The sequence below is a fragment of the Phyllostomus hastatus genome, unplaced genomic scaffold (genome assembly GCF_019186645.2).
Source record: "Phyllostomus hastatus isolate PE091 unplaced genomic scaffold, TTU_PhHast_1.1 phas_scaffold_1224, whole genome shotgun sequence".
Lineage (NCBI taxonomy): Eukaryota > Metazoa > Chordata > Mammalia > Chiroptera > Phyllostomidae > Phyllostomus > Phyllostomus hastatus.
The window spans coordinates 1,421,704-1,446,515 of NW_025334008.1; the positions used below are offsets into that span (position 1 = coordinate 1,421,704).

Consider the following 24,812-nt stretch of genomic DNA (forward strand, 5'->3'; position numbering starts at 1 on the left):
CAACGCCCTCTCTTCCACGGTGAACCCTGGAGCTGGCAAATCCCGAGAGCCAGTGAACCTGCAAGTTCACCACCTTCCAATATCTGACTCCGCGCAGGTCGACTACAAGGCCAATGAGTGGCTGATGAAAAACATGGACCCTCTGAATGACAACGTCGCAGCTCTGCTGCACCAGAGCACAGATCGGCTAACAGCGGAGATCTGGAAAGACGGTGAGGACTGGCTCTCTCCCCACACCTACTCCCTGGGGCCCTATCCCTGCAGCTCTGGGCGTCCCTTCTCCCAACCCGAAGCGTGAGCATCTCTGCTCCAGAGGCTGAATTGTCTGCTCAGACGCGGAACTTAGGCAGGCAGGCCAGATAGTCTGACAGTTGTGTTCCCAATTAGTGTTGACTGATTGATGTCTGAAGCCAGCATCACATTCAACGATAAAACACGTCTCCTTAAATGAGGCAAGGATGCCCACTGTCAACACTGTGTAAAACAGTTTTGACAATACTAGCCTATGCAATCAGGCCAGAAAAAGAAATAAGTGTGTGGGTATTGTAAAGAAAGGGACAATGTTATTTGTAGATGGCATATGATCCCTGAAAAGACATTCGACTGGAAAAGAATTAATAACAAGAGAGCTTGGGAGGGTGGCATTTTACAGGTGGGCCAACTTTTAGACTTTTTCTTTCTTTGCTCCCTCACAACAAAGTTCCCTGTAGGGTCCCCAGGAAGAAGGAGGAAGCAACAGACTGAGATACAGTTTTGGAGTTTTCTTGCTCCAACAAGACCCATGTGAATTTGCCCATCAGCATTTTCAGAATCACACCTCTAAGAGGCACGGGCAGAAAAGCCAAATGCCTTTGGGGTAAAACCCTGTACTTCTCCAAGCCTTGTCTGTTGCACCCCCATCCTTAGAGGAGGTTTGAGAGATGATTTTATACAACTGGCAGCACCAGCATCTTGATTTTTTTCTGATTCCGGGTTTCCAGAATCTGTCTGTTTACCTTAATCTTTGATTGAAGTGAAAAGCATAATTGTAGAAATGCCAGCCAATGCAACTAGACAAGAGAACAAAATAAGCAAGATGAGTGGTCTCCAAAACAAGCTCATGAAGCAAAAAGGCACTTGGGGTACCTTGATCTTGTGAGCTGAGTTGAAAAAGAAAAATTTGATATTTGTGTCTCAGAGAGTTTACACCAGAGGGATTGAAAAGCAGCTCAGCAACCAAACCAGATTCTGCTATGAGAATCATCTCCTTCAGGCTGAAAATCACCCCCACCCAACCCACTTGTTTAAACTCTGTGCCTCATCCATGAACACACGATGTCCCCAGCAATCCCTCATACGTCCCACCCCGTGTGTGGCAGACCCTCAAAGGGTTCCAAGAGAGAAAGTGGAAACAGTGGTACAGGGTTACTTCTCCCACAATTTTACCTGAGCCCAGAGTTGAATTGCAGCATCCTAGTGGCCCAGGAGAAAAGGTGAAGGAGATGAGCCTCTGAGAGACAAATGCCACAAGCTGGGTGGAGGCCTTGAGGTAATGCTCGAGCTTCCTGGAAGTCAGGGGGAAAAGATACCTAATAAAATGTACAAACTCAGCCTCTACGCTGAGAGAGGCTGAGAGAGATCTTCCCTCAGGCATTAAGTCTCACTGTGGACATTTGTCCTTTCAGCCAACATTGATGCCTTGGTGGGTAGACACAAAGGTGAACAGGACAGTCTCCCTGGCTTTAACTGTTTGTGGCCAGTATTCAGGCTTTCCCTCCTGCTTTGCCCTGTGCTGTTGACTAATAACACTTCCCTCTGTTTTTTCTTTCCGCTGCCCTCTCATACTCTTCTCATGCTGCTCCCTTGGCATCCCCCCATCCTTCACCATCTCCCCACATCTGTCTTCACCTCCCAGAACACGGGGGCTTCCAGCAATTCTCTTTCCTTGGCTCCTTCCCGCCATCGCCCCCAGGATCTTCAGGGAGGCGCGGCTCTGCTGTTTCTCCACCAGGGGGTGGGTGTTGCCATGCGCTGATGGGTGAGATTCGCCAGATGAGGAGGGTGGGCCCGTTGGACCGGGAACCTGCTTTTGAATATCCGTCCCCTCTTTTCTCCATAAGGAGGTCTCTCACGCTCCTTCTTCCTCCTGGTCGGCTCCCTCGGCAGTTTCCAGATTCAATGCCTTCTTCTAACTGAATTGCATGCAGAAGTACAATGGTGCTACTACTGGCTGGCATTTATTGAGCACTTACTATGTGCCTTGCATTGTGCAAAGCCCTTCTATGATTATCAACACATAGCATTCTCTGAATGACCCACTGAGGCAGGTGTTAGTACTACTACTCCCCTTACACAGATGAGGAAATCAAAGCACAGAGAGGCTAAGACACCAGCCCAAGATTGCACAGCCAGTAAGTGGCAGAGCCAGGATTTGAACCCAGGATATCGAGTCCCAGAGCCTCGGCTCTTATCTGTGCTATAAGAGCTTAATGAATGGTAATTATCATTGTGATAATAACTCTAAGTACAGCAGTGGGAGGGAGAGTTGAATCTATGGAGGAAAATGCTATGTTTGAGCCCCCACCATACACCCAGTCCTGCCTAAAGGCAGATAGTCTGGCTGACCACTGGTGACCCTCCTCACTGGGGACAGCAGGACATCAGAGTCAGCCCCAGCTGCAGGATCCTGAGAAATGGGACATGGTGTGGTCACTGAATTTGAATGGGTATTTCTCACTAACTGAAGTGACAGTACCATCAAATGACAGTAGAGAAACAGGGACCATGAAGTCAGGCCTTTCTAGAAAAATGCTGAATGTGAGGCAGATGGCTTTATTTCACATAAAAGCCAGATTCTATGGCATTTTAAAAAATCCTCTCCTGAGAATATATTCATTGATTTCAGAGAGAGAGGGAGGGAGAGAGATAGAAAGAGAAACATCCATTGATTGCCTCCTGTACACTCCCTAATCAGGCACCGAACCTGCAACCTTTTGGTACACAGGACAGTGATCCAACCAATGGAGCCACCGGGCCAGGGTGGAGACTATAACATTTTTTAAAATTATTTGTTTATTTTTAGAGAGGAGAAGGCAAGAAGAAAGAGAGAGAGAGAAATATCAATGTGTAGTTGCCTCTCACATGCCTCCCACTGGGGACCTGGCCTACAACCCAGGCATGTGCTCTGACTGGGGATCGAACTGGTGACCCTTTGGTTCACAGGCTGGCACTCAATCCACTGAGCCACCCCAGCCAGGGCAGACTATTACATTTTTAACATGACTCTGTTTTATGCTCCTCAAATGCTGTAGCCGTGTTGTGTTTGTGCCTTGGTTTATCACCTGTAAAATGGGAGCGATTCTTACAGTCTTTGAAATAAGCCAGAGGTGTCCGGCAGAGAACGAGTGCTAACTTAGCCTTTGCTGTTGTTGTCCTCACCGGTCAGTAAGGAAAACGAAGGTCATGTCCTTGAGTAGAAGAGGAGTCAGAGGTCAGCGTTTGAGAGGACGCTCGCTGCTTGGGTTTCCATCCTGGATCTGCACTTTCTAAGCTGTGTGGCTTTGGGTGCATCTTCCACTTTTCTGAGACTCAGTTTGCCCAGCAGCCGGATGGGGCTGGTACCACCTGCCTCACTGGGCTCTGTGAGGTGTTTCGTAGGTAAAGTGCCAGGCCCCATAGACAGTAAGACCCTTGACCTTTGGCCAACCCAGCCCCCCCAACACTGATCCCTGATCCCCTTCTCACCCTCCATCTGATTTCTTCTTCCCACAGTGGAGGGCATTGTGGGGCTGGAGCAGGTGAGCAGCCTGGGGGATGGCCCACCAGGGGGCCGTCCCCGCCGGGGCATGTTCCGGACCGTGGGACAGCTCTACAAGGAGTCTCTGAGCCGCCTCATGGCCACACTCAGCAACACCAACCCCAGCTTCGTCCGCTGTATCGTCCCCAACCACGAGAAGAGGGTGAGTGACCAAGGTGGGGGAGGGGAACTCTGGGAGGGGGTAAAGGCCTGGCTGCTGGACTTAGCTGGAGCTACATCTGGTCCCAGGCTCAGCTGTGGCCAGATGTGTCACTTGAGGGACTTGCTTCTCTCCTGTAATCACTGCCCTGTTAAGAAAATTCATGTGTTATGGGACTTCAATTTTATTGAGCACCTACTAAATGCCAAGTACTAGGGATACATTAGGGAGAAGCACAGCCAAACCCTACTCTCACAGTCTAATACAGAACACAGATACTCAACTAATCACCCACCATGGATGTCCAGTTGGATGTGTAGCTGTGGTCAGTACCACGTAGGATTTGAGCCTTATTGCCAAGGACCAGGGGCACGTATGGTAATAGACAAGCAGAAGCTCCATTTTGCCAGAACGTAAGCAACTTGAAGTCAAGCACTTTTACCTCTTTTTTTCACTGCTGAGTCTCCCAAACCAGAACAGTGCATGGCATACAGTGGATATTCAGTAAATGTTTGATGGATGCATGAATATAAAATAATATGCCCGAATGGCTGTAGGAAAGGATCCAGACGTATGGTTTTCATGCTTTAATTCCCACCACCCGGTGGTTCAAATTCTGCCCTGAGCTAGGGCAGAGCATCGGGTGTGGGTTTTTTGTGGGGGGTTTGTTATTTTTATTGTCTTGCTGTAAGCTTCCCATTGGTGCTAGTGTTTAGCCAGGGTTGAGAACAACTAATCTAGAAGGAAATGGGAACAACTAATCCATAGGAAATGGGATTGTGTTGACTGCTCTGGGGGCACAGGCAAGGCAAAAGGTTTCTTTCTTTCTTTCCTTCTTTAAGGCAAAAGGTTTCTTTCTTTCTTTCTTTCTTTCTTTCTTTCTTTCTTTCTTTCTTTCTTTCTTTTTTAAAAAGATTTTATTTACTTCTTTTCAGTGACAGGGGAAAGGAGAAAGAGAGGGAGAGAAACATCAGTGTGTGGTTGCCTCTTGCATACCCCCTACTGGGGACCTGGCCTGCAACCCAGGCATGAGTCCTGACTGGGAATCGAACTGATGACCTTTCCATTCACAGGCTGGCATGCAAACCTCTGAGCCACACCAGCCAGGGCAAAAGGTCTTTTTTGGAGTGTGTGTATCTTTTAAATTTGTGTGCTGTTTAGATTTTCACCCTTTTTATCATTCTTACCAAATACAATGCTTTATGGGCTTTGTTCACACCATGCCTTGGCTGACTATCCTATGTGCTAATTCAGCCAGCGTGCCCCCCGCCCCGTTCCACTTTACATTTATGGTTTTTTATTCCTTTCATTTATTAGTCACTTCACCACATTTACTGTCAGTCTCTCCCACTGGACTGAACTCCCCCAGGGCAGGGATCTCTGCCTGGCATGCAGTAGGTGCTCAGGTACTCAATAGGTGCTCAGTAGGTGCTAAATTATAGGTTGAACCAAACGAAATTGCCAACCATTGTCGGCCTGCCGAACCGGCCCGTTCCACGCAGTTTCTCCTGATGGCCGCTGTCCAATGAGTGGCACCCCCGTGCTGGCGCCACTGACCCTGCGTGTCCATCCCACTCCCCACACAGGCCGGGAAGCTGGAGCCACGGCTGGTGCTGGATCAGCTGCGCTGTAACGGTGTCCTGGAGGGCATCCGCATCTGTCGCCAAGGCTTCCCCAATCGCATCCTCTTCCAGGAGTTCCGGCAGCGGTGAGCGGGGTGAGGGGTGGGGTGGGGTGGGTCTTGAGTCTGGAAGACACCCTACCTGCTTCTAACCTCCCACTGCTGCTTCTGTGATGGGACGCCGGGCAGGTTCCGTAGGTTTTCAGAGGCTCAGTAGTCCCCTCTGTGATACGGGTGAGCAAACACCCACTCGTGCACTCCCAGAGAGAAAGGGCATAGAGCGTCCTAGTGCAATCAATGTGTTGCAATCACTATTTCTTTAAAAAAGAAGTGGAATAGGATAGAACAGAAAAATATCAGCTGTGGCTGGTGTAGCTCAGTGGATTGAGCTTGGGCTGTGAACCAAAGGGTCACCGGTTTGATTCTCGGTCAGACCACATGCCTGGGTTGCTGGCCAGGCCCCTAGTAGGGGATGCACAAGAAGCAACCACACATTGATGTTTCTCTCCCTCTTTCTCCTCCTTTCCACTCTCACTAAAAATAAATAAATAAAACAAAAAACAAACAAAAGAAGTTCTTATAAAAAAGAAAAATATCAACTTGCAAAAAAGCAAATAATATGGTAAATATTATAATAAAAATTACACTTCATACAAGCTGTATATATCAGTGCTGTACATTAGAAATAGGACGTTAGCCCCGTAATACAATTAAAAAATTTGTGATAGCCATATTTTTAAAAGAAACAGGCAAAATTAAGGTTGACAAGATATTTTATTTACCCACTACATCTAAGATATAGGATAATTTTAAGATGTAATCAGTATAAAAAATTAGTGGTGAGATATGGTGCAGACTTTTTTTCCTATCAAGTCTTCAAAATGTGGTGTGTGTTTTTTTTCAAATATATTATTTATTTATTTTTAGAGGGGAAGGGAGAGAGACAGAGAGGGAGAGATACATCAACTGTTTGCCTCTCACATGCCCCCTACTGGGGACCTGGCCTGCAACCCAGGCATGTGCCCTGACTGGGAATTGAACTGGTGACCCTTTGGTTCACAGGCTGGTGTTCAATCCATTGAGCCACACGGACCAGGGCTATCAAAGGGGTTTTGTTTGTTTGTTTGTTTGTTTGTTTGTTTGTTTGAATTCTGAGTTCCACTCAGAAATTTGAAAGAAATTACTGTAAAGCACTTAGCCCAGGGCCTGACCCATAAGAGGTTCAAAACATCAGCTGCTATTTAAACATTTTTAAAATTGATTTTTAGAGAGAGGGAGGAAGAGAAAAAGAAAGATGGATAGATAGATAAACATTGATTTGTTGTTCCAGTTACTTATGCATTCATTGGTTGCTTCTTGTATGGGCCCTGACCAGGGATTGAACCTACAACCTTGGTATAGCAAGACAATATTCTAACCATCTGAGCTACCTAGTCAGGGCTCAGCTGCTATTTTGTTGTTGTTGTTGTTGTTATTCTTAAATTCCCATTCTGAGCCCCACCATTGTTTTCCGTCTCAGTGAGATGTAATAAACTCTTATAGCTAACACGCAGTCGTTTCCAAGGAGCTGGGTCTTTTGTTGTCTGTGTCAGCGGTGGTGGTGTTAATGCCCTCAGCCCGGTGTGTGGCTGAGATCGAATGTCCGTTTCTCTGACTGTTCTCCTTATTGTCATCAGTTATTGCTCTCTGTCATTCTGAGCCCAGGGCCTGGCCATGGTGACGGTTTGCTGTAACCCTGCACTCCCCACCCCTGCCCGTCCCTGACAGGTACGAGATCCTGACCCCCAATGCCATCCCCAAGGGCTTCATGGATGGGAAGCAGGCCTGTGAGAAGATGGTGAGTGTGGGGGGCAGGGGTGGGGCATGCAGGGGCACGTGTGTGCGTGTGCACAATCCCAGGCAGGGAGGAGAGGGGCAGGGACCTCCCCTGTCATTGCCCCTTCTCCTTATCACCCCCATCCCCTCACAGATCCAGGCCCTAGAACTGGACCCCAACCTCTACCGCGTGGGACAGAGTAAGATTTTCTTCCGGGCCGGAGTCCTGGCCCAGCTGGAAGAGGAGCGGGATCTGAAGGTCACGGACATCATCGTGTCCTTCCAGGCAGCTGCCCGGGGATACCTGGCTCGCAAGTGGGGCTCCACACTGTCTTCTGGGGTTCCCATGATTAAGGGGGGGGGGCGCAGGGAGGGGTTGACCAGATGGCCCCAGATGTCAAGGCCTGAGAAATGGTAGAAAGGCTGAGAGACAGAGGGAGGGACCCACTGGGTGCCCATGCTTCATGGTTCTGCAGTGCCTGAGGTCCCTGTGAGGGACACTAGAAACACAGAGAAGAGCTAGACTCTGTCATAGGGTGACCACCCACCCCTGTTTGCCTGGGGCTAGAGGTTTCCCTGGATGCATGATTTTCAGTGCTAACATAGAGAAAGCCCCAGGTGGAGGTGGTCACCCTATTGGCCAATCCCTAGAGGGACTTCCATCCGGAGGGGGAGACAACACAGGCACAAAGTGACACAGTCCAGGGCAAGATGTGCTTTGATGGGGGTCAGACAAGTGCACTGGGGAGCCCAGTAAACCAGGGCACCCGGGTCACACAGGCGCCCAGGTGGACCAAAGAGGGTGGGGAAGGGGTTCCGGGCTCCAGGAATGCAGGAGCTTTGCAGGGGCATCTCCTTCCTCTTGGAACTGGCCAGAGGAGGGATCAATCAGCAAATAAAAGACCCCCAGATACCAGGCTGAGGGGCGGGGACCTTATCTGGGCTCCTGGGGAGCCTCAGGGGGGCTGTGAGCAGGGGAGGGGCAGGTGTAGAAAGACCCCTCTGCAAGCTTGTTGGGATGGGCTGGGGACGAGGCTGGGTGAAGGTGCAGGTGGGTGAAAGTGAGGCCCGAATGGGGCTGGGGCTGTGAGGATAGGGGAAGGGGCAGGGCAGAGGTGGGCAGGGGCAGGGCAGAGGTGGGCAAGGGCAGGAGACTGATGAACTGTGCACAAGAAGATTTACCAGTAATAGAACGATGCTTGCACACAGTAGGCATTTAATAACGGTTGACGAGTTGAAGGGAGCCCTCTGTTGCTAAGGGGGCAGGGCCTGGAGGAGCAGGGAGCCCACTCTCCCACCCGCCTGTCTCCCCGCCCAGGGCCTTCCAGAAGCGGCAGCAGCAGCAGAGCGCTCTCCGGGTGATGCAGCGGAACTGCGCAGCTTACCTCAAGCTGAGGCACTGGCAGTGGTGGCGGCTGTTCATCAAGGTGAGGGCACCTGGAGGGGTGGCCCAAGCAGCAAGGAGGTGGGGAGCCTCAGGGGGCAACTCTGCTGGGGCAAGTGACTTCCTTTGTTTAGGCCTCAGTTTGCTGCATCTGTCAAAGGGGACCAATCAGCCTGACCTTTGTTCATCAGGATTCTCAAGGTAGCAAGTGGCCAAAAAAATTGGACTCCAACCAACATGGATAAAAGATGCATGACAGCTTCAGGTGTAACTGGATCCAGGGCTGAATTAGGGGGTCCAGAAGACCCCTTCAGATTAAAAAATTCACTGGAAGGCCTCCCAGAAATCACAAAAACTGTTACACTCTTGGTCACAGTTTATTACAGTGAAAGGCTACAGATTAAAATCAGTAAAGAGAGCCCTGCCTGGCATGGCTCAGTGGATTGAGCACCTGCCTGTGAACTGAAGGGTTGCTGGTTCGATTCCCAGTCAGGGCACATGCTTGGGTTGCGGGCCAGGCTTCCAGTAGGGTCCGTGCAAGAGACAGCCACACTTTGATGTTTTTCTCCCTTTCTTCCCCTTCCTCTAAAAATAATAAAATCTTTCAAAAAATAGTAAAATCAGTAAAGAGAAAAAACACACAGGGCAGAGCTCAGGAGAGACCAAGGGGAGCGTCCAAGTGTCTCTTCCAGTGGTGTGCCGCAGACAGGTCTTAGTCTCCCAGAAATGCCGAGTGACAACACATTGGGATACCGCCCACCCGAAGCGGGGGGTATTCACCCGAGCCTCAGTGCCCAGGGTTCTCACTAGGGTCGTCACCTAGGCATGGCTGACCAGCATGTGGAGGACCTCTGTTACTCTGTCTCCAGCCCCTCCAGAGGTCAGGTTGGTACCATGTGGCCCCAGAAGCCCCAGGTCGTTTGTCAGACAGATATTCCAAGGACTTAGAGGCTACCTCGTCCCAGGCAAGGGCCAGTGCTTTCTTTGGAATGAGCAGGGTTTGGACAAGCTGGGCCTGCTGACTTAAACCTTTACTGCACACGGAGGGCCCAAGCAGTGAGGTTAGTTACCTTGCACTGTGTCTCCTCCATGGTGGTCACCTGCAGACTTGGCCACGCGGGCCACCAGCAGACTGACTGCCCCCCGCTGGGCCGGCGTGGGCTTCCCTCATCTCAGAGCTCAGAGTCCAGGTTTCATTCTCATTGGCCCGGCCGCGGTCATGTGACCATCCAGCCCTCTCACTGCATGCACATCCGGTGAAGCAGGCCCACTGCCCACGTGCCCGCCCAAAGCAGAGGGCCTGAGCCAGGTAGTCAGGTGCCCTGTGAGCTTGGGAGCAGCGCGCCCCCCAGTGGGGAACTGGAGAGAAGGAAGGAAGATGGAGATTTGGAGGAGAAAACACAGCTCTTCGGTATAATTCGGATACCATGTCTGAGCTGTCTGCCTGTGTGCCCTTGGCCAGTGTTAATTGAGCACCTACTATGTGCCAATAACTTTTTAAAAAAATATTTTGTTTATTTACTTTTAGACAGGAAGGGAGAGAGAAAAGAGGGTGAGAAACATCAATGTGTGGTTGCCTCTCTCACGCCCCCTACTGGGCACCTGACCCACAACCCAAGCACGTGCCCCGACTGGGAATCAAACCTGTGACCCTATGGTTCTCAGGCTGGTGCTCAACCCACTGAGCCACGCCAGCCGGGGTGTAGGTGCCAATAACTTTTTAGGGTACTGTGATACAATGGTGAACAAAAATAGACAAAGCTCTGCCCTGTAGCGCCCACTGTCTGAGGCACGGGGTCAGCAAGCCCACGGTCCAGGCGCCTCTTTTTGTACACGCCCACTGGTTGATAGAGAATACAGGTGTTCTCTGGGGCTGCTCTTGCATTACAGCCACAGAACAGAGTCGTTCGGACAGGGACAGGGTGATCCGCAGAGCCTCAGATATTTCCCAGCTGGCCCTTGAAGAAACAGTTTGCCGGCCCTAGGTTGGGGGCTGGTGGGGAGGGTGGACCGGCACCCGTGAACGAATCCCACAGATAAATATAAAGTTGTAGCTATGATAAATGCTGTGAATTAGGGCAGAAAAGAAGATAACAGACTAGAAAAAGGCTCGAGCAGAGAAGAATCACTTAGAGCTGAGAACTGACTCGAAAGCGATGGAACAGAAATTAGCAGAGTGGGTCCCACTTAGCAAGGGGGAGGGTGGTTTGGTGAAACTCTCATTCCGGTGATTGGTTCACCTAATTGCACTGTGTAAAGTGTATTTCTCCCCACGGACCTGGGACTGAGAACTCTGAGAAACGCTGTGCAGAATACCGGAGTCACTTGCATACAAAGATTCATGTAGCAAAAACAGAAACTCTGTTCTAGGCTCTTTACAAGGGTTAACTCCGTCCTTTATTGCGAAAACCCTGTGCAGTAGGGGCCGTTATTGTCCCCACGGGGGCGCTACTGTGCTTGCCCGAGGTCACTCCGCTAGTCAGTGGAGGATGTGGCTTTGGGACCCAGGAATCCGGCCCTACTCCGAGTGTGAGCTCTTAGCTGCTGGGCCAGTCGGCAGCCCAGCCATTTCACCACCTTGACCTGCCCCTAGGTGAAGCCACTGCTGCAGGTGACACGGCAGGACGAGGTGCTGCAGGCGCGGGCTCAGGAGCTGCAGAAAGTGCAGGAGCTGCAGCAACAGAGTGCCCGCGAGGTGGGCGAGCTCAAAAGCCGCTTGACACAGGTAAGGGGGCGGGGCTGCGGGTGGGGGCGGGGATGAGGGTGGAGCCAGGTTAGAAGGGGCGGGGCTGTGAGAAGAATGGGTGGGCTGGGTCAGAGCCAGGGTGCACTGGGGCCGAATAAGGGTTGAAACTGTGTGGTGTGATTGGGCAGTGATGTGCAGGAGGCAGGACCCTGGGGTGTAGCCAAGGTATTGAGTGGGGGGCTGGTTCCCGCCGAGCCCACACTCTGGGCGGGGGAGGGGGGAGGGGAAGGGCTCCAGGACAGGGCAGAGCAGGGGAGCATCTGTGCAGCAAGATTAGGGTGTATGGGCTGTGGACTTTTCATTCTTTCCAGTGTTTCTGGGTCTGAAAATACTGCTGAAGCAAACCCCTTGAGAATTTTTGTTTGCTTTTCTTGAATTGCGTCCTTTAGTTAAATTGCTGGGTGTAGGAGTGTTAAAAGAAATGTAAGCTGGTGAAGAGGCCTCTGTGGGGCTGTCGGCAGGGTGGACTGGAGAGGGAGAGGCTGGGGGCCTGCAGGCGGGGGAGGGTCCCCAGCTATGAGGACAGAGAGGAGGGGACAAGGCAGAGGGAGTTGGGGAAGGAGGGACAAGGCTGGGGACTGATGGGGTAGTGAAGGAGAGGGCAGCACCCAGGGCTCTGACTTGGTAACTAGGGGAATGTGGGGTCACCCCAAGGTGGGGACCTGGGAGAAGAATGGGCTTGGGGGCTGTACCTCAAGGAGCAGAGCAAATCAGGGGACAGAAGGGACCTGATGCTCCACTGCCTGGGAGCATCACTTGCTAACCACTGCTCCCCCACCCCCAGCTGGAAGAGGAGCGTGCTCGCCTGGCAGAGCAGCTTCGAGCAGAGGCAGAGCTGTGTGCTGAGGCCGAGGAGACCCGGGGGCGGCTGGCAGCCCGAAAGCAGGAGCTGGAGCTGGTGGTGTCGGAGCTGGAGGCCCGCGTGGGTGAGGAGGAGGAGTGCAGCCGCCAGCTGCAAAATGACAAGAAGAGGCTGCAGCAACATATACAGGTCTGGTCCCCATGAACCCACAAGCCACCCACCCCCTCCCTTCTGTCTACCCCACCTACCTTGGCTTCTGCAAACAATGTCTCTTGGCTATGAATTTGCAAAAAACAGCTCCAAGTGGGTTAAGCAGAAAGAACACCTTTCGTGGTTCAAATAATGGGAGACTCCAGAATGTGTAAGCTTCAGGCATGGCTGGATCCAGGTGCTGAAGTGATTTCCTCAGTACTCTGCCTCTCTCCATTTACTGGCTCCATTTGTCTCTGTGCTACTGCATTCACTGGCAGGCTACCCTCCCAGGATTGCCCTTCAAAATCCAGTGTATATTTTACATTTAAGCCTCATCTCAATTTAGAGGCTGAGTCACTACTGGCAATAGTTTTTCTACATTTATAGTCCATACTTTCTTCAGTTGAAAAAGTTGACTTACACACCCAAGTTATTGCAAACATGCTTTAAAATTTCTCAGAAATTAATGGGATGTCTTATTTTTATGATTTTATTTGTTTTTAGAGAGGGGAAGGGAGAAAGAGGGAGAGAAATGTCAATGTGTGGTTGCCTCTTGCGCACCCCCTCCTGGGGACCTGGCCGGCAACCCAGGCATGTGTCCTGACTGGGAATCGAACTGGTGACTCTTTGGTTTGCAGGCCCCTGCTCAATACACTCAGCCAGAGCTAACTAGGTGTATTTTTTTAAATTTAAGATAAAATAAAGTGGAAAACATAATTGCTCATTCACACAGCTCACATTTCAAGAGCTCAAGAATGTTTTTGTTGCATCCCCTTCACCCGGTGGGTGAGGCTGGCATCCTGTCCTTTGGTTGGGGAGATGGCTAAACGCACCCTCCCAGCCTGGGACAGGTGAGATAGGCAGCAGTGTGCTGGCCATGAGAACTCGAAACCTGAGCAAAGCAGACGCCACACCACAGTGAGCCACCAGGGGGCGCACTCAGGAATAGTGTGAACTAGCCGTGACTGTAGGAGACAGGCTTTGTAGTGACAGAAGGGTGAGATGACCCTGGTTCCTGCAGGAAGATGTGACTGGTTTGTTTGGCTCGTTCCCACTGGCGGGAATCTGACGTCCCCCCACAGGGATGAGCAGGCACTGTGCTTGGTCCCTGTGGGACAGGGGGTGACCTGGCTTGGGAACCTTGTCCCTGGAGCAGAGTGGGTAGGAGGGCTTGTGGTTAGGACGCCGTAGTCCCCCCCAATGTTATAGGTGTCAGAGCAGCTCCAAATATTGAGTTGTGATTTCTGGTTTCACACCAGAGTCTCCCCATGCGCCTGGTCACTACCCTCGGGGACAGGGCCCACCTACATGACGTGTTTATGTGTAATGTTTAGGGTGGTCAAAATCTTCCTACACACAAGACTGTAGTTTCCAAAAACTCAAAGATTTCTTTTTAAGAGTTTATTTATTTATTTTTGGAGAGAAAGGAAAGGAAGGAGAAAGAGAGGGAGAGAAACATCAATGTGTGGTTACCTCTCAAGTGTCCCCTACTGGGGACCTGGCCAGCAACCCAGGCATGTGCCCTGACTGGGAATCAAATCCACGACCCTTTGGTTTGCAGTCCTGAGCTCAATCCACTGAGCTACACCAGCCAGGGCAGGACAAAGATTTTTATCTGTTCTTGGTGCCTAGCACAGTGCCTGGCACACATGAGACACGCATTGAATGCTTGCTGAGCTGATGAGTGAGACAGAAAGGCCATGAGGGATTTGTCTTTCCCAGCCTCGCCTGCAGTGTGGGCCTCTTGGAGCCCCAAGCCCCGGGGGTCCGTGAGCCTTCCCTCCCACCCCATCCTTCCCGTCACACCCCAGCCCCCGGGTCCTGGGTCCTCACCTGCCCTCCTGCCCACTCCAGGAGCTGGAGTCCCACCTCGAGGCGGAGGAGGGGGCCCGGCAAAAGCTGCAGCTGGAGAAGGTGACGACGGAGGCAAAGCTGAAGAAATTCGGGGAGGATCTGCTGCTCTTGGAAGACCAGAATGCCAAGCTGAGCAAGGTTGGTGCCCGGGAGCCCCGTGGGCTGGGGATAGTGGGGGGCGGGGGTGGTGGGCACATGGGTCCCCCTCTGCCTCTGCCCCCGGCTGGCCCTGCCACAGAGTGTCACTCGCAGCCTGGGCTGTGTTTCCCTTTCTCTCCCCTTGCCTCCCTCTGTCACTCTGTCACTCAAGCAGGCATTGATTGCACACCTACTGTGTGTCATTACCTGTCGCTGCACCACAAGCTGTGCAAACCACCACCATTGCATTATACCCCGTCGCCCTGTGGCTCGGCCGCGCAGGTCCTCCTCTGCCCCTCTCAGGCAGCCGGTCCCCCCTGAGGCAGCTGGGGCTGGGTGTCTGGTGTCTCCGAGCTCCTCTGGGGCTTGTCTCCCCACAAGAGAGCCCCGATGTCTGACGCCGCTGCTCAGGGCTCGGGGCCAGGGAAGCAGAAGCAGCCGACACCACTTCCCTTACACCCTGTCGGTCGGTGCTGGAGAACATTGGCTCCGGAAAGCCAGGCAGTGACACCCGCAGGCCCCTCTGTTGCAGTCGCAACCGCTCAGTTCTGCCGTTGTCGCTGGGTGCAGCCACAGACAGCTGCTGGTCGGAGGGGCTTGGATTCGTCCCAATAAAACTTGACTTATAAAAACAGGCGGCGGGCTGGGTGTGGCCTGCACACTGATCTGCAGACCACTGGGCTTCAAGTGGCCACAGACTCAAAGGTGGGGAACTAGACTCCACCCCAAGAGGTGGACACAGCGAAGGATCTGCCACTGTCTAACCAGCCACAGCCAGGGCTGCGCTGGGCACAGGGGGCGTGACATTGAACTAACTAGAAAGCTGTCCACGCCCTCCTTGGGGGAAGGGATGCTACGCCAGTCCCCATAGGAAATAAAACATAATCACGCTTTGTGACTTAATGATAATCTGTGGCAGAAAAGAACAGAAAACTGTGGAGAGGGGTGGCCTGCTCTGTTCCGGGGATGGTCAGGGTGACCTCGGGCTTCCTGGGGGAATCCACACCTGAGCAGAGAGCTCCAGGATGCACAGGAGTTTTCTGGAACATTCTGGAGCATGCCATGGCTATTCTATTGCACTCTGTTCCATTGCCTTCTTGTTAAGGGGCCGTGCTGACCTGCTGTGTGGATTTCTAAAATGGCTCAAGGTTCGAAAAGTACTGCTCTGGGCTGGCGCCTGTCAAACTCTTGTGAGCTCGGGAACCATACTCACCCAGAGCTTGTGAAAATGCTGGTTCTGCTGTGGCAGGCCCGGGGTGGGCCGGAGACCCGAGATCCAGCCTCTGGGACAAGCTCCTGTGCGAGGCTGAGGCCTCTGGTCCACCGTCCGCATGCTGAGCAGTAGCGAGGGCTGAGCCCTCCCACGTGATGCCGCAGGGTTGTTTAGAAGAGCAAATCGTTAGACTCACCCTCAGGGTCCATCAGGGGAGGGGTGGTCAGTGAACAATGCTGTGTTTCCAGTAAAGAATCTGCACCACAGTTAGCATGAGGCCCGGTGGGCGGGGACAGGGACAGAGACCCTAGACTGGAATGGACGGGAGGGAGGGACTGGGGGCAGGAAGGTCAGGAGAGGAAGGAGGCGAGCAGACACCCCAGTGAGCACTACACCCCAGATGGGGCTCTGGCAGGCGCTGCCCTGACGCCCCACCCCCCACGACCCACAGGAGCGGAAGCTGCTGGAGGAGCGTCTGGCCGAGTTCTCATCCCAGGCCGCCGAAGAGGAGGAGAAGGTCAAGAGCCTCAATAAGCTCCGACTGAAATACGAGGCCACGATTGCAGACATGGAGGGTGAGCGCCCGCCGGCAGTGGGCACCCGAGGGGGGCTGTGCACGCTCCCTGGGGACACCTCGGGCCAGCCTCCTGCGCCACTTGGGGCCTCAGTGGTCATATCTGCTAAATGGGGGCAGGAAAGAAGGCTTGAGACGGAGTGGGGGTCCTCTCAGCTCTCCCGTTGTTTCTGTCTCTCAGTCATTCTCTTGTCTTGGGTCTCTCTCTCTCTCCGTCCCACTCACTGTATCCGACACTTGTTTTGTCTCACTGTCTCTTGCTGTGGACTTGGAATCAGAAGCAGAAGGGACCAAGCACAGGAGGCAGCTGGGGGGACAGGGAGGAGAGGGCAGGGCAGAGAGGCAGCAAGCAGGAGCAGCGGCTGTCCTAGGGGGCGAGGAGGAGTGGACAGTGTCCGGGGGTCTGGCCGGGAAGCTGGAAAGAGAAGGGAGACGCTGAGCCGAGCTTTACGCCTGTCAAGTGCGGGACCGCGGGTCTCCTTGGGAGCTGCCAGGCATGGGGTATGTGGGTGTGGAGCCCTCGTGCATGGCCCCCCGCTCCCGTCTCCAGACCGCCTACGGAAGGAGGAGAAGAGCCGCCAGGAGCTGGAGAAGCTGAAGCGGCGTCTGGACGGGGAGAGCTCAGAGCTGCAGGAGCAGATGGTGGAGCAGCAGCAGCGGGTGGAGGAGCTGCGGGCCCAGCTGGGCCGCAAGGAGGAGGAGCTGCAGGTTGCCGTGGCCAGGTGCGGGGTCGGGGGTGGGGGTTTGGCAGGGTGCAGAGCACTGCACCTGGCCTGCCAGCATTGCTGGGGGGGGTGCACCCCACCGAGACCCTCCTGGGTGTAGAGCCCCTCACCAGCCATGCACATGCCACCCCTTCTCTGTGTCCCTTGTGTGAAGTGGCCCTAGCCAGAGTTCCAGGCCCACCTGCTTAAGGGAAAGGTGGAACAAGGCGCTGGTGTCTAGTAATTCACACGGTTCTAGGTGCAGAACAGGGGCAAGAACATGTGATTTCTTCTTCTGCCTCTTCAGCCTCCTGTCACCGAGCAGCCCAGAGGTGGCATGGTTGGGAAAGTAGTGTGACCATCTTAGCAGTCGGAATCATAGTGACAGGCATCCCCGATTACTGAGCACCTGCTATGTCCCCGAGAGGGTGCTGGGTTTTTCCATTGCTTCTGGTCCACTGTGCCTCATGCAAACTGAGATGCACTTGATCATAGGAAAAATGTGCTTCTTAGAATCGCTGGTACACAATGTGTGTGTGTGTGTGTGTGTGTGTGTGTGTGTGTGGCTAAGAACACACACCCTCGAGTCTGACTTCTGGGTTCAAATCCTGGCTCCTTTCTTTCTGGCCACATGACTTCACCAAGGGCCATCGACTATAGCCTCAGTTTTCTCGTCTGTAAAATGGGGGCTACCATAGGAATTTAATAAGAAGGTGCTCATAATGCCCTGGTTGGTGTGGCTCAGTGGATTGAGCACTGGCCTGCAAACCAAAAGGTCACTGGTTCGATTCCCAGTCAGGGCACATGCCTGGGTTGTGGGCCAGGTACCCAGTTGGGCGCATGTGAGACAATGTTTCTCTTCCTCTCTTCCCCTCTATTTCAAAGTAAATAAGTAAATTTTTTAAAAGAAGATGTGAGAGGGAAACATTGATCAGTTGCCTCTCCCACGTGCCCAGACCGGGGAAGGAACCCACAACCCAGGCCTGTGCCCTCACTGGGAATCGAACCAGCGACCTTTCACTTTGCTGTACGACATCCAACAAACAGCCCACTGGTCAGGACGGGACTTTCCTGTTCTTGATAAGAGGGACCATACAGCATGTAGCCTTTTGCATTTGTGTGAATTTTATTGCCCTTCTCTTGGCAACCCTGGGAAGTGGGCTGTTTCTGCCTCTCACAGGCCGGGAGCCTACTGTTGAGAGGCGGTAACTTGCCAGGCAGCTGGCCTCGCCGGGGACACAAACAACCCCGGTCTGCACAGCCCCTGGCTGGCACTGCCCCTCCATTCCGCTTCTCTGTGCAAGAGGCCGTGTCCCGTAGGGGTCATGAGGCAGGTCTCTGGGGTCAGCTCGGCTGCTCAATGACCGTGTGCCCGGGCATGCATCTGCCCTGCTCTGTGTTTTGGTTTCCTCATTGGGTGTCAGCATTAAGTGAGACCACAGAGTAAAGGGCTAGCATGTGGCAGGAGCTTAGCAACTGTCCCTGGGATTACTGTCCGTGTCATTCCCATTTTACAGCTCAGAAAACTGAGGCTCTGAGTACTGGAGGCCCCTGCCCAGGAGCAGAGCTGTGTTGGAACCACAGACAAGTCATCCACAAAGTCCACATCTGGCCTCTCTGCCCCCAGTCATCCCTGCCCCTGTGACTAACTCTGCGGTCCTTATCCATCCCCAGGGTGGAGGAGGAGGGCGGGGCCCGGGCCCAGCTGCTCAAATCCCTGCGGGAGGCGCAAGCAGGCCTGGCCGAGGCCCAGGAAGACCTGGAGGCCGAGCGGGCGGCCAGGGCCAAGGCGGAGAAGCAGCGGCGGGACCTGAGCGAGGAGCTGGAGGCCCTGCGGGGCGAGCTAGAGGACACGCTGGACTCCACCAACGCTCAGCAGGAGCTCCGGTGAGGCCAGGCCACCTGGCCGCCGGCACAGCCTGGGCACGTGCAGGGGCGGCGGAAGGAGGGAGGACTGGGGTGAGACTTCTCCCTTGACACAAGGCACTCGACAGTTGTTTATGGAGTGCCAGGTCTGGGCCAGCCTGGGGACAGAGAGGAGTCAGAGCCAGACATTGTCCCCGGGAACTCCCAGTCTGGGGGGGAGGCAGATTGGGGTGAAGAACACACCCGACCCAAAAGAGGTGTGCTTCAACGGAACAGTGTAGCATGTAAGAGAAGGCCTCTAAGCCACATCTATGGGAGGGGGTTCAGGAAGACTCCCCTGAGAAGGGGCCTTTCGGATGGGGTTTTGAAAGATCAGTAGGAGTTCACCCCTAAAGCCACGTTCCTCCCACAGCATCAATGTCCAGATCCTTTACGGAATGTGGAGTGAGGTCCCCGTCCTTGGAGAGGGACAATAAACAGAAGCACAACCAGCTGTTGGGGGGGCTCCCCGCAAACCCCCGCCTTCCATTGTTCTGAAATTCTGTTCTCTGCCCCCTCCTCACACACAAAGGTCCAAGAGGGAGCAGGAGGTGACGGAGTTGAAGAAGGCTCTGGAGGAGGAGACGCGAGTGCATGAGGTGGCGGTGCAGGAGCTGAGGCAGCGCCACACCCAGGCGCTGGGAGAGCTGGCAGAGCAGCTGGAGCAGGCCCGGAGGGTGGGTGAAAGCCAGATTTGGGGGGGGGAGGTGGGGGGCCACGGGGAGGGAGGGCAGGCGGGCTGCTGGGTTGGAAGGGGGGTTCTTGGCGGGGTCTAGGCCAGCCCACCTGTCTGGGGTTCTTTTCTCCCGTACTCCTGTCCTGGTTTTAGCTTCACTGAGCGTTCACTGAGCACATACGGTGCTCTAGAGACCATGCTGGGAGCCCGGCCGTGAGCAAAATAGCCGACTCCCCTCCCTGCGGAGCTCACATTGTGGCAGGAGAGGCAGCGTGTAGGCAAAATAATCACATTTGTCATGGGCATGGGGGTAATAAGTGCTGTGGGAAAGGATGGACAGGAAGCCGAGTCAGGTGCTGAGTTGGGGGGTTGTGGCTTTAAATAGAGGCCATGGCGGGGTTGTGTGAGAAGGTGCCAGCTGAGTGAGAAAACGGAGGGAGCGGAGGGTCGAGCCATCCCGGCATCGGGGAGGAGGTGATTTCCAGGCAGAGGGCATAGCCAGTGCAAAGGCCCTGAGGCGGGAATGTGCCTGGCCTGGGTGGTGGAGGACATCCTGAATCGTCGCTTGTTTCGCTCCCCTGCCAGGGCAAAGGCGCGTGGGAGAAGACCCGGTTGGCTCTGGAGACCGAGGTGTCCGAGCTCCGGGTGGAGCTGAGTACCCTGCAGACCACGCGTCAGGAGGGTGAGCAGCGGAGGCGCCGCCTGGAGTCGCAGCTGCAGGAGGTGCAGGGCCGGGCTAGCGACGGGGAGCGGGCGCGCGTGGAGGCCGCTGAGAAGCTGCAGCGAGCCCAGGTGAGTGGGGCAGGCGTGGTCTCTGCTGTGTGACCTGGAGAGAGACGCCTGCTCTCTCTGGGCTTCTGTTTGGCCCCTTCCAACTTTTCCAATGTAATCACATGTGGCTAGCTCGTGTTTGCTGACTGGTTATCTCATCCCAAACATCCTGCGTATTTCACAGAGTCCTCCTTACTCTCCTTGGATGCCAGTGCTAATATATTTTTAATATTTTATTTATTTTTAGACAGGGGGAAGGGAGGGAGAAAGAGAAGGAGAGAAACATCAATGTGTGGTTGCCTCTCGTGTGCCCCCTACTGGGGACCTGGCCCACAACCCAGGCATGTGCCCTAACTGGGAATCGAACCAGCAACCGTTTGGTTCGTAGCCTGCACTCAATCCACTGAGCCACACCAGCCAGGGCCCTGTGTGTGTTTTTGCATGGACATATGTTTTCACTTCTCTTGGGTGCTCACCTATGAGCGGAATTGCTAGGCAATATGGATACTCTATGTTTCACCGTCTGAGGAACGGCCAGACCTTGTTCCACGGCGGCTGCACCATTTACATTCCCACCAGCCGTGTGGTCGGGATGGGAGGTGGAGGAGCAGCTGGGGTGGGCCAGGGGGAGGCCACCTCTGGGAGGCCGCCTCTGGAAGGTGCCCCTCTCCTGCAGGCTGAACTCGAGAACGTGTCTGGGGCGCTGAGTGAGGCCGAGTCCAGAGCCATCAGGCTGAGCAAGGAGCTGAGCAGCACAGAGGCCCAGCTGCACGACACCCAGGTGACCGCCGCCCCCTCCCTCTGGCTCCCGGCCCCTCCCACCCCTCTGCCCACCCCTGACGTCCATTCTTCCTTCTGTCTACAGGAGTTGCTGCAGGAGGAGACCAGGGCAAAGCTGGCCTTGGGGTCCCGGGTGCGAGCCTTGGAGGCTGAGGCGGCGGGGCTGCGGGAGCAGCTGGAGGAGGAGGCGGCCGCCAGGGAGCGCGCGGGCCGCGAGCTGCAGACTGCCCAGGTCCAGGTGAGCAGTGCTGGAGGAGGGGACCTCCGGGGGGCCTCAGTCCCCAAACCTGCTCCTCCCGGTTGCCTGACACAGAGATGGGCCCTTTGCTCAACCGGCCAGAGCCCAGCCTTTTGGGTGCCAGCCTCGCCTCCCACTGCCCTTCAGCCCCTGCGGCCCATCTGTGCAGAGCCCTGGTGTCCTGTCTTACCCCCTCCTTCCCATCCACCCAGCCCAGCCCTGCTCAGGCCTCCTCCTCTGCCCGCTGGATCCTCATTTCAGCTTCCCTTCAAGCCTCCCTGCCTCCAGTCTCTCCTTGTCTCTCCCTGGTTCATCCTCCACACTGCCTCTCTACCCCAAGAGCTGGCCCTGCCCTTCCCCGGCTCACAGCCCTCCCACGGGCTCCCCAGCTGTCCCTGGACAAAGCTTGTGGCTCTCAGCGGGGTGCCGGAGGCCCTGCCTTCTCTGGCCCTTCCTTCCTCTCTGGCTGCATTCACCTCTCTTGTCTGCTTCCCGCTCCACTTGCGAAACCCTTGTCACGCTTCAGGACTCCACGATTGTGGGAAGTCCCTGGCCACCCGCCTCTGAGCTCCCGGGACCCTTCTTTCTCCTCTGTCCCCACTCCAGTCATCCTGGGCTGCAACACCCTCTGCCCCACCAAACAGAAGGAAAGCTCCTTTAAAGTGGGACTTTGAGTTAGATGTGGTCCCCAATGTGGGCCAATCAAGAGCCTGATTTATGGGAGGCCCAGCAAAATGCCTGTTGAGGAAATGGGTGTTGAATGCACGCCTGCAAACACCCTTCTTCAACTGACAACCTCCTATGCATACCTTAAGTTCCATCTCAAATGCCACCTCCTCCAGGAAGTCTCCCTTAAATGTTCTAAACAGATTCTGAAAGCCTCCTGAGGACTCCCATGGCTCCCAGACTTCTGCCTTTGCCCCAATCACCCTGGCTGTGACACTGAGTCCTCGCCACCAGACTGGGGCTTCCCCAGGGCAGAGCCCTGGTCTGATTCACCTTCTGGGTTGTGGCAGGAATAATTTTAACCTCATGGGAAAGCTGGGGCTCATAGAACTCACAACCTTAACCCCACTCTGAGGCAAAAGAGCCCAAGGCGGGGAGTAATTTTCTTCTTCAGGCCTCAGTCTCCTCATCTGGGAAATGGGATGCTACCGGCTCACGCCTGGGTCACAGCCATGACTGCCACCCACCGTCTCTGTCTTCTCCGTCAGCTCTCAGATTGGCGGCGGCGCCAGGACGAGGAGGCGGGGGCGCTGGAGGCCGGGGAAGAGGCTCGGCGCCGGGCAGTCCGCGAGGCCGAGGCCCTGACGCAGCGGCTGGTGGAAAAAACTGAGGTGGTGGAACGGCTGGAGCGTGGCCGCCGGCAGCTGCAGCAGGAGCTGGACGACGTCAGCATGGACCTGGAGCAGCAGCGGCAGCTCGTGAGCACGCTGGAGAAGAAGCAGCGCAAATTCGACCAGGTGCGCCCCCGAGGTTACGCCACTGGGATGCCGGGCTGCCAGTCCGTGCTTGCCATCGTCACCGTGGGCAGTCGGGAACGTGTGTGGTGTCTCTGCTCCACTGTGAACTTGAGGGCAAGACCTAGGGCAAGACGCTCGTTCCCTCTGAGTCTTTAAAATGAGATGCCCATCCAACCTGGTGGAGGTCTCTCGTCCCGGAGTAACTATCAGTAGCACCCCCTTTACTCCCAAATGTGTCTGCAAGGTGCACCAAAGGGCGCTGGTGAGGGTTAAATGGAATAACACATCTCGCTTCTCCTGCAGGCTCACTGTGCCTCTGGCAAGCTGCTTTGCCCATTTCGGCCTCAGTGCACCCATCTAGGAAATAGGTGTGATATTGAGCATCTGGAAAGCTGAGGATGAAATAAAGATCACAGAACCCCAGAGCATTCATGTCAGGCGACCTGACCCTGGCCAGTGTGGCTCAGTTGGTTGGAGTGTTGTCCTGTAAACAGAAAGGTTGTGGGTTCAATTCCTGGTTAGGGCACAGGCCCAGGTTGCAGGTTCATTCCCCGGTCGGGATGCATAGGAGAGGCAACTGATGGGTGTTCCTCTCTCACCTCCATGTTTCTCTCCCTCTCTTTCTCCCTCCTTTCCCCTTTCTCTAAAACCAATAAGCATGTCTTCAGGTGAGGATTAAAAAAAAGAAAAGTTCCAGCAACCCTGACTATTGAATCCCAGCTCAGCCCCTTTCTGGCTGTGTAGCTTAGGAAAACTGTTCCACCTTCTCTGTGCCTCATTCTTTTAATCTGGAAAATGGAAGCATTATTATTTTGCCTTCATTTTTGAAAGATGTTTTCGCTGGATAGAGAATGCTAGGTAGACTATTTGATTCTCTCAGCCCTTGGGAGCGACCTTTCCACGATCTCTGGCCTCTAGTGTTTCAGATGGAAAGTTAGCAGATGCTGAAACCGCTGTTTCCCCATGGGTCCTGTGACCTGTTTTTCCAGCCAGCTTCAGTTTTTCCCTTTATCTCTGGTTTTTAGCAGTTCTGACTACACGTGTGGCCGTGGGCGTTGTGCGTGTCCTGCTTTGGGTTGGCCAGGCTTCCTGGGTGGGCGTTTTTGATAAAAAATGTACACTTTTAGCCATTATTTCTTCAAATATTTTTATGCGCCATCTTCCCTCTTCCCCCTTCTTCTCAGACGCCAAATACCTGTATGTATGGCTGCTTAATGCAGTCCCAAAGATCAGCATGGCCTTTCGTGTCTCCACTTTTTTGTATCCTAGAATTCTATATGAATTCTTTTCATATAAATCTCTCTTTTTGTGGGCTTCTTTCACTCACAATATTTTGAGATTCATCTATGTTTTTGCATGTAACAATAATCTATTCCTTTTTTTTTAACGGCTGCGTATTGTTCCTGTATAGGCAAACCACATTTTGTGTATCCATTAGCCTGTTGGTGAACATTTGAGGAGTTTCCCTGTTTGGGCTGTTATAAATAAAACCTTAGTCTTTCTGACAGGATGTAGTGGTTTTCTTTTCTTTCCCTCTTTCTTTTTTAAGATTTGTTTATTTATTTATTTTTAGAGAGGGGGAAGGGAGGGAGAAAGAGAGGGAAAGAAACATCAGTGTGTGCTTGCCTCTTGTGTGCCCCCTACTCGGGACCTGGCCAGCAACCCAGGCATGTGCCCTGATTGGGAATTGAACCGGCGACCCCTTGGTTGGCAGCCCATGCTCAGTCCACTGAGCTACACCAGCCAGGGCTAAATGGTATTGTTTTTCTTTCCATTTCTGCCTGCTAGGGAATAGAAATACAATCAACTTTTGAATATTGATATTGTTTCCTACAACTCAGCTACACTCACTGATTAGTGCTGGTAGATTTTTTTTATAGATCCCATTGGGCTTTCTTCCAGTTCTTCTGGGACTGCAAACACATGTGTGTTTGCCTGCCTAATGCCATCTCATGGGTTATTAAAGCCCTGGTAGTTCCCTTTCCCCTCACTGTCTAGAGA

The 24,812-nt window shown here is 53.8% G+C and overlaps 1 protein-coding gene across 7 annotated transcripts in view; it reads left to right on the top strand.

Moving 5' to 3' along the window:
* MYH14 (myosin heavy chain 14) overlaps positions 1 to 24,812 on the top strand; it is an 83,824-nt gene that overhangs the window by 43,457 nt on the left and 15,555 nt on the right. For all 7 annotated transcript variants that reach the window (XM_045856190.1, XM_045856192.1, XM_045856191.1 and 4 more), the window contains 17 exons: positions 98 to 212; positions 3,751 to 3,938; positions 5,522 to 5,643; positions 7,324 to 7,393; positions 7,526 to 7,686; positions 8,690 to 8,798; positions 11,349 to 11,480; positions 12,286 to 12,492; positions 14,350 to 14,487; positions 16,152 to 16,275; positions 16,825 to 16,996; positions 18,653 to 18,865; positions 19,416 to 19,560; positions 20,145 to 20,351; positions 21,007 to 21,111; positions 21,196 to 21,348; positions 22,563 to 22,811. In XM_045856190.1, the coding sequence (XP_045712146.1) occupies positions 98 to 212; positions 3,751 to 3,938; positions 5,522 to 5,643; positions 7,324 to 7,393; positions 7,526 to 7,686; positions 8,690 to 8,798; positions 11,349 to 11,480; positions 12,286 to 12,492; positions 14,350 to 14,487; positions 16,152 to 16,275; positions 16,825 to 16,996; positions 18,653 to 18,865; positions 19,416 to 19,560; positions 20,145 to 20,351; positions 21,007 to 21,111; positions 21,196 to 21,348; positions 22,563 to 22,811 (2,610 nt within the window). The remainder of the gene's footprint in view (positions 1 to 97; positions 213 to 3,750; positions 3,939 to 5,521; positions 5,644 to 7,323; positions 7,394 to 7,525; positions 7,687 to 8,689; positions 8,799 to 11,348; positions 11,481 to 12,285; positions 12,493 to 14,349; positions 14,488 to 16,151; positions 16,276 to 16,824; positions 16,997 to 18,652; positions 18,866 to 19,415; positions 19,561 to 20,144; positions 20,352 to 21,006; positions 21,112 to 21,195; positions 21,349 to 22,562; positions 22,812 to 24,812) is intronic.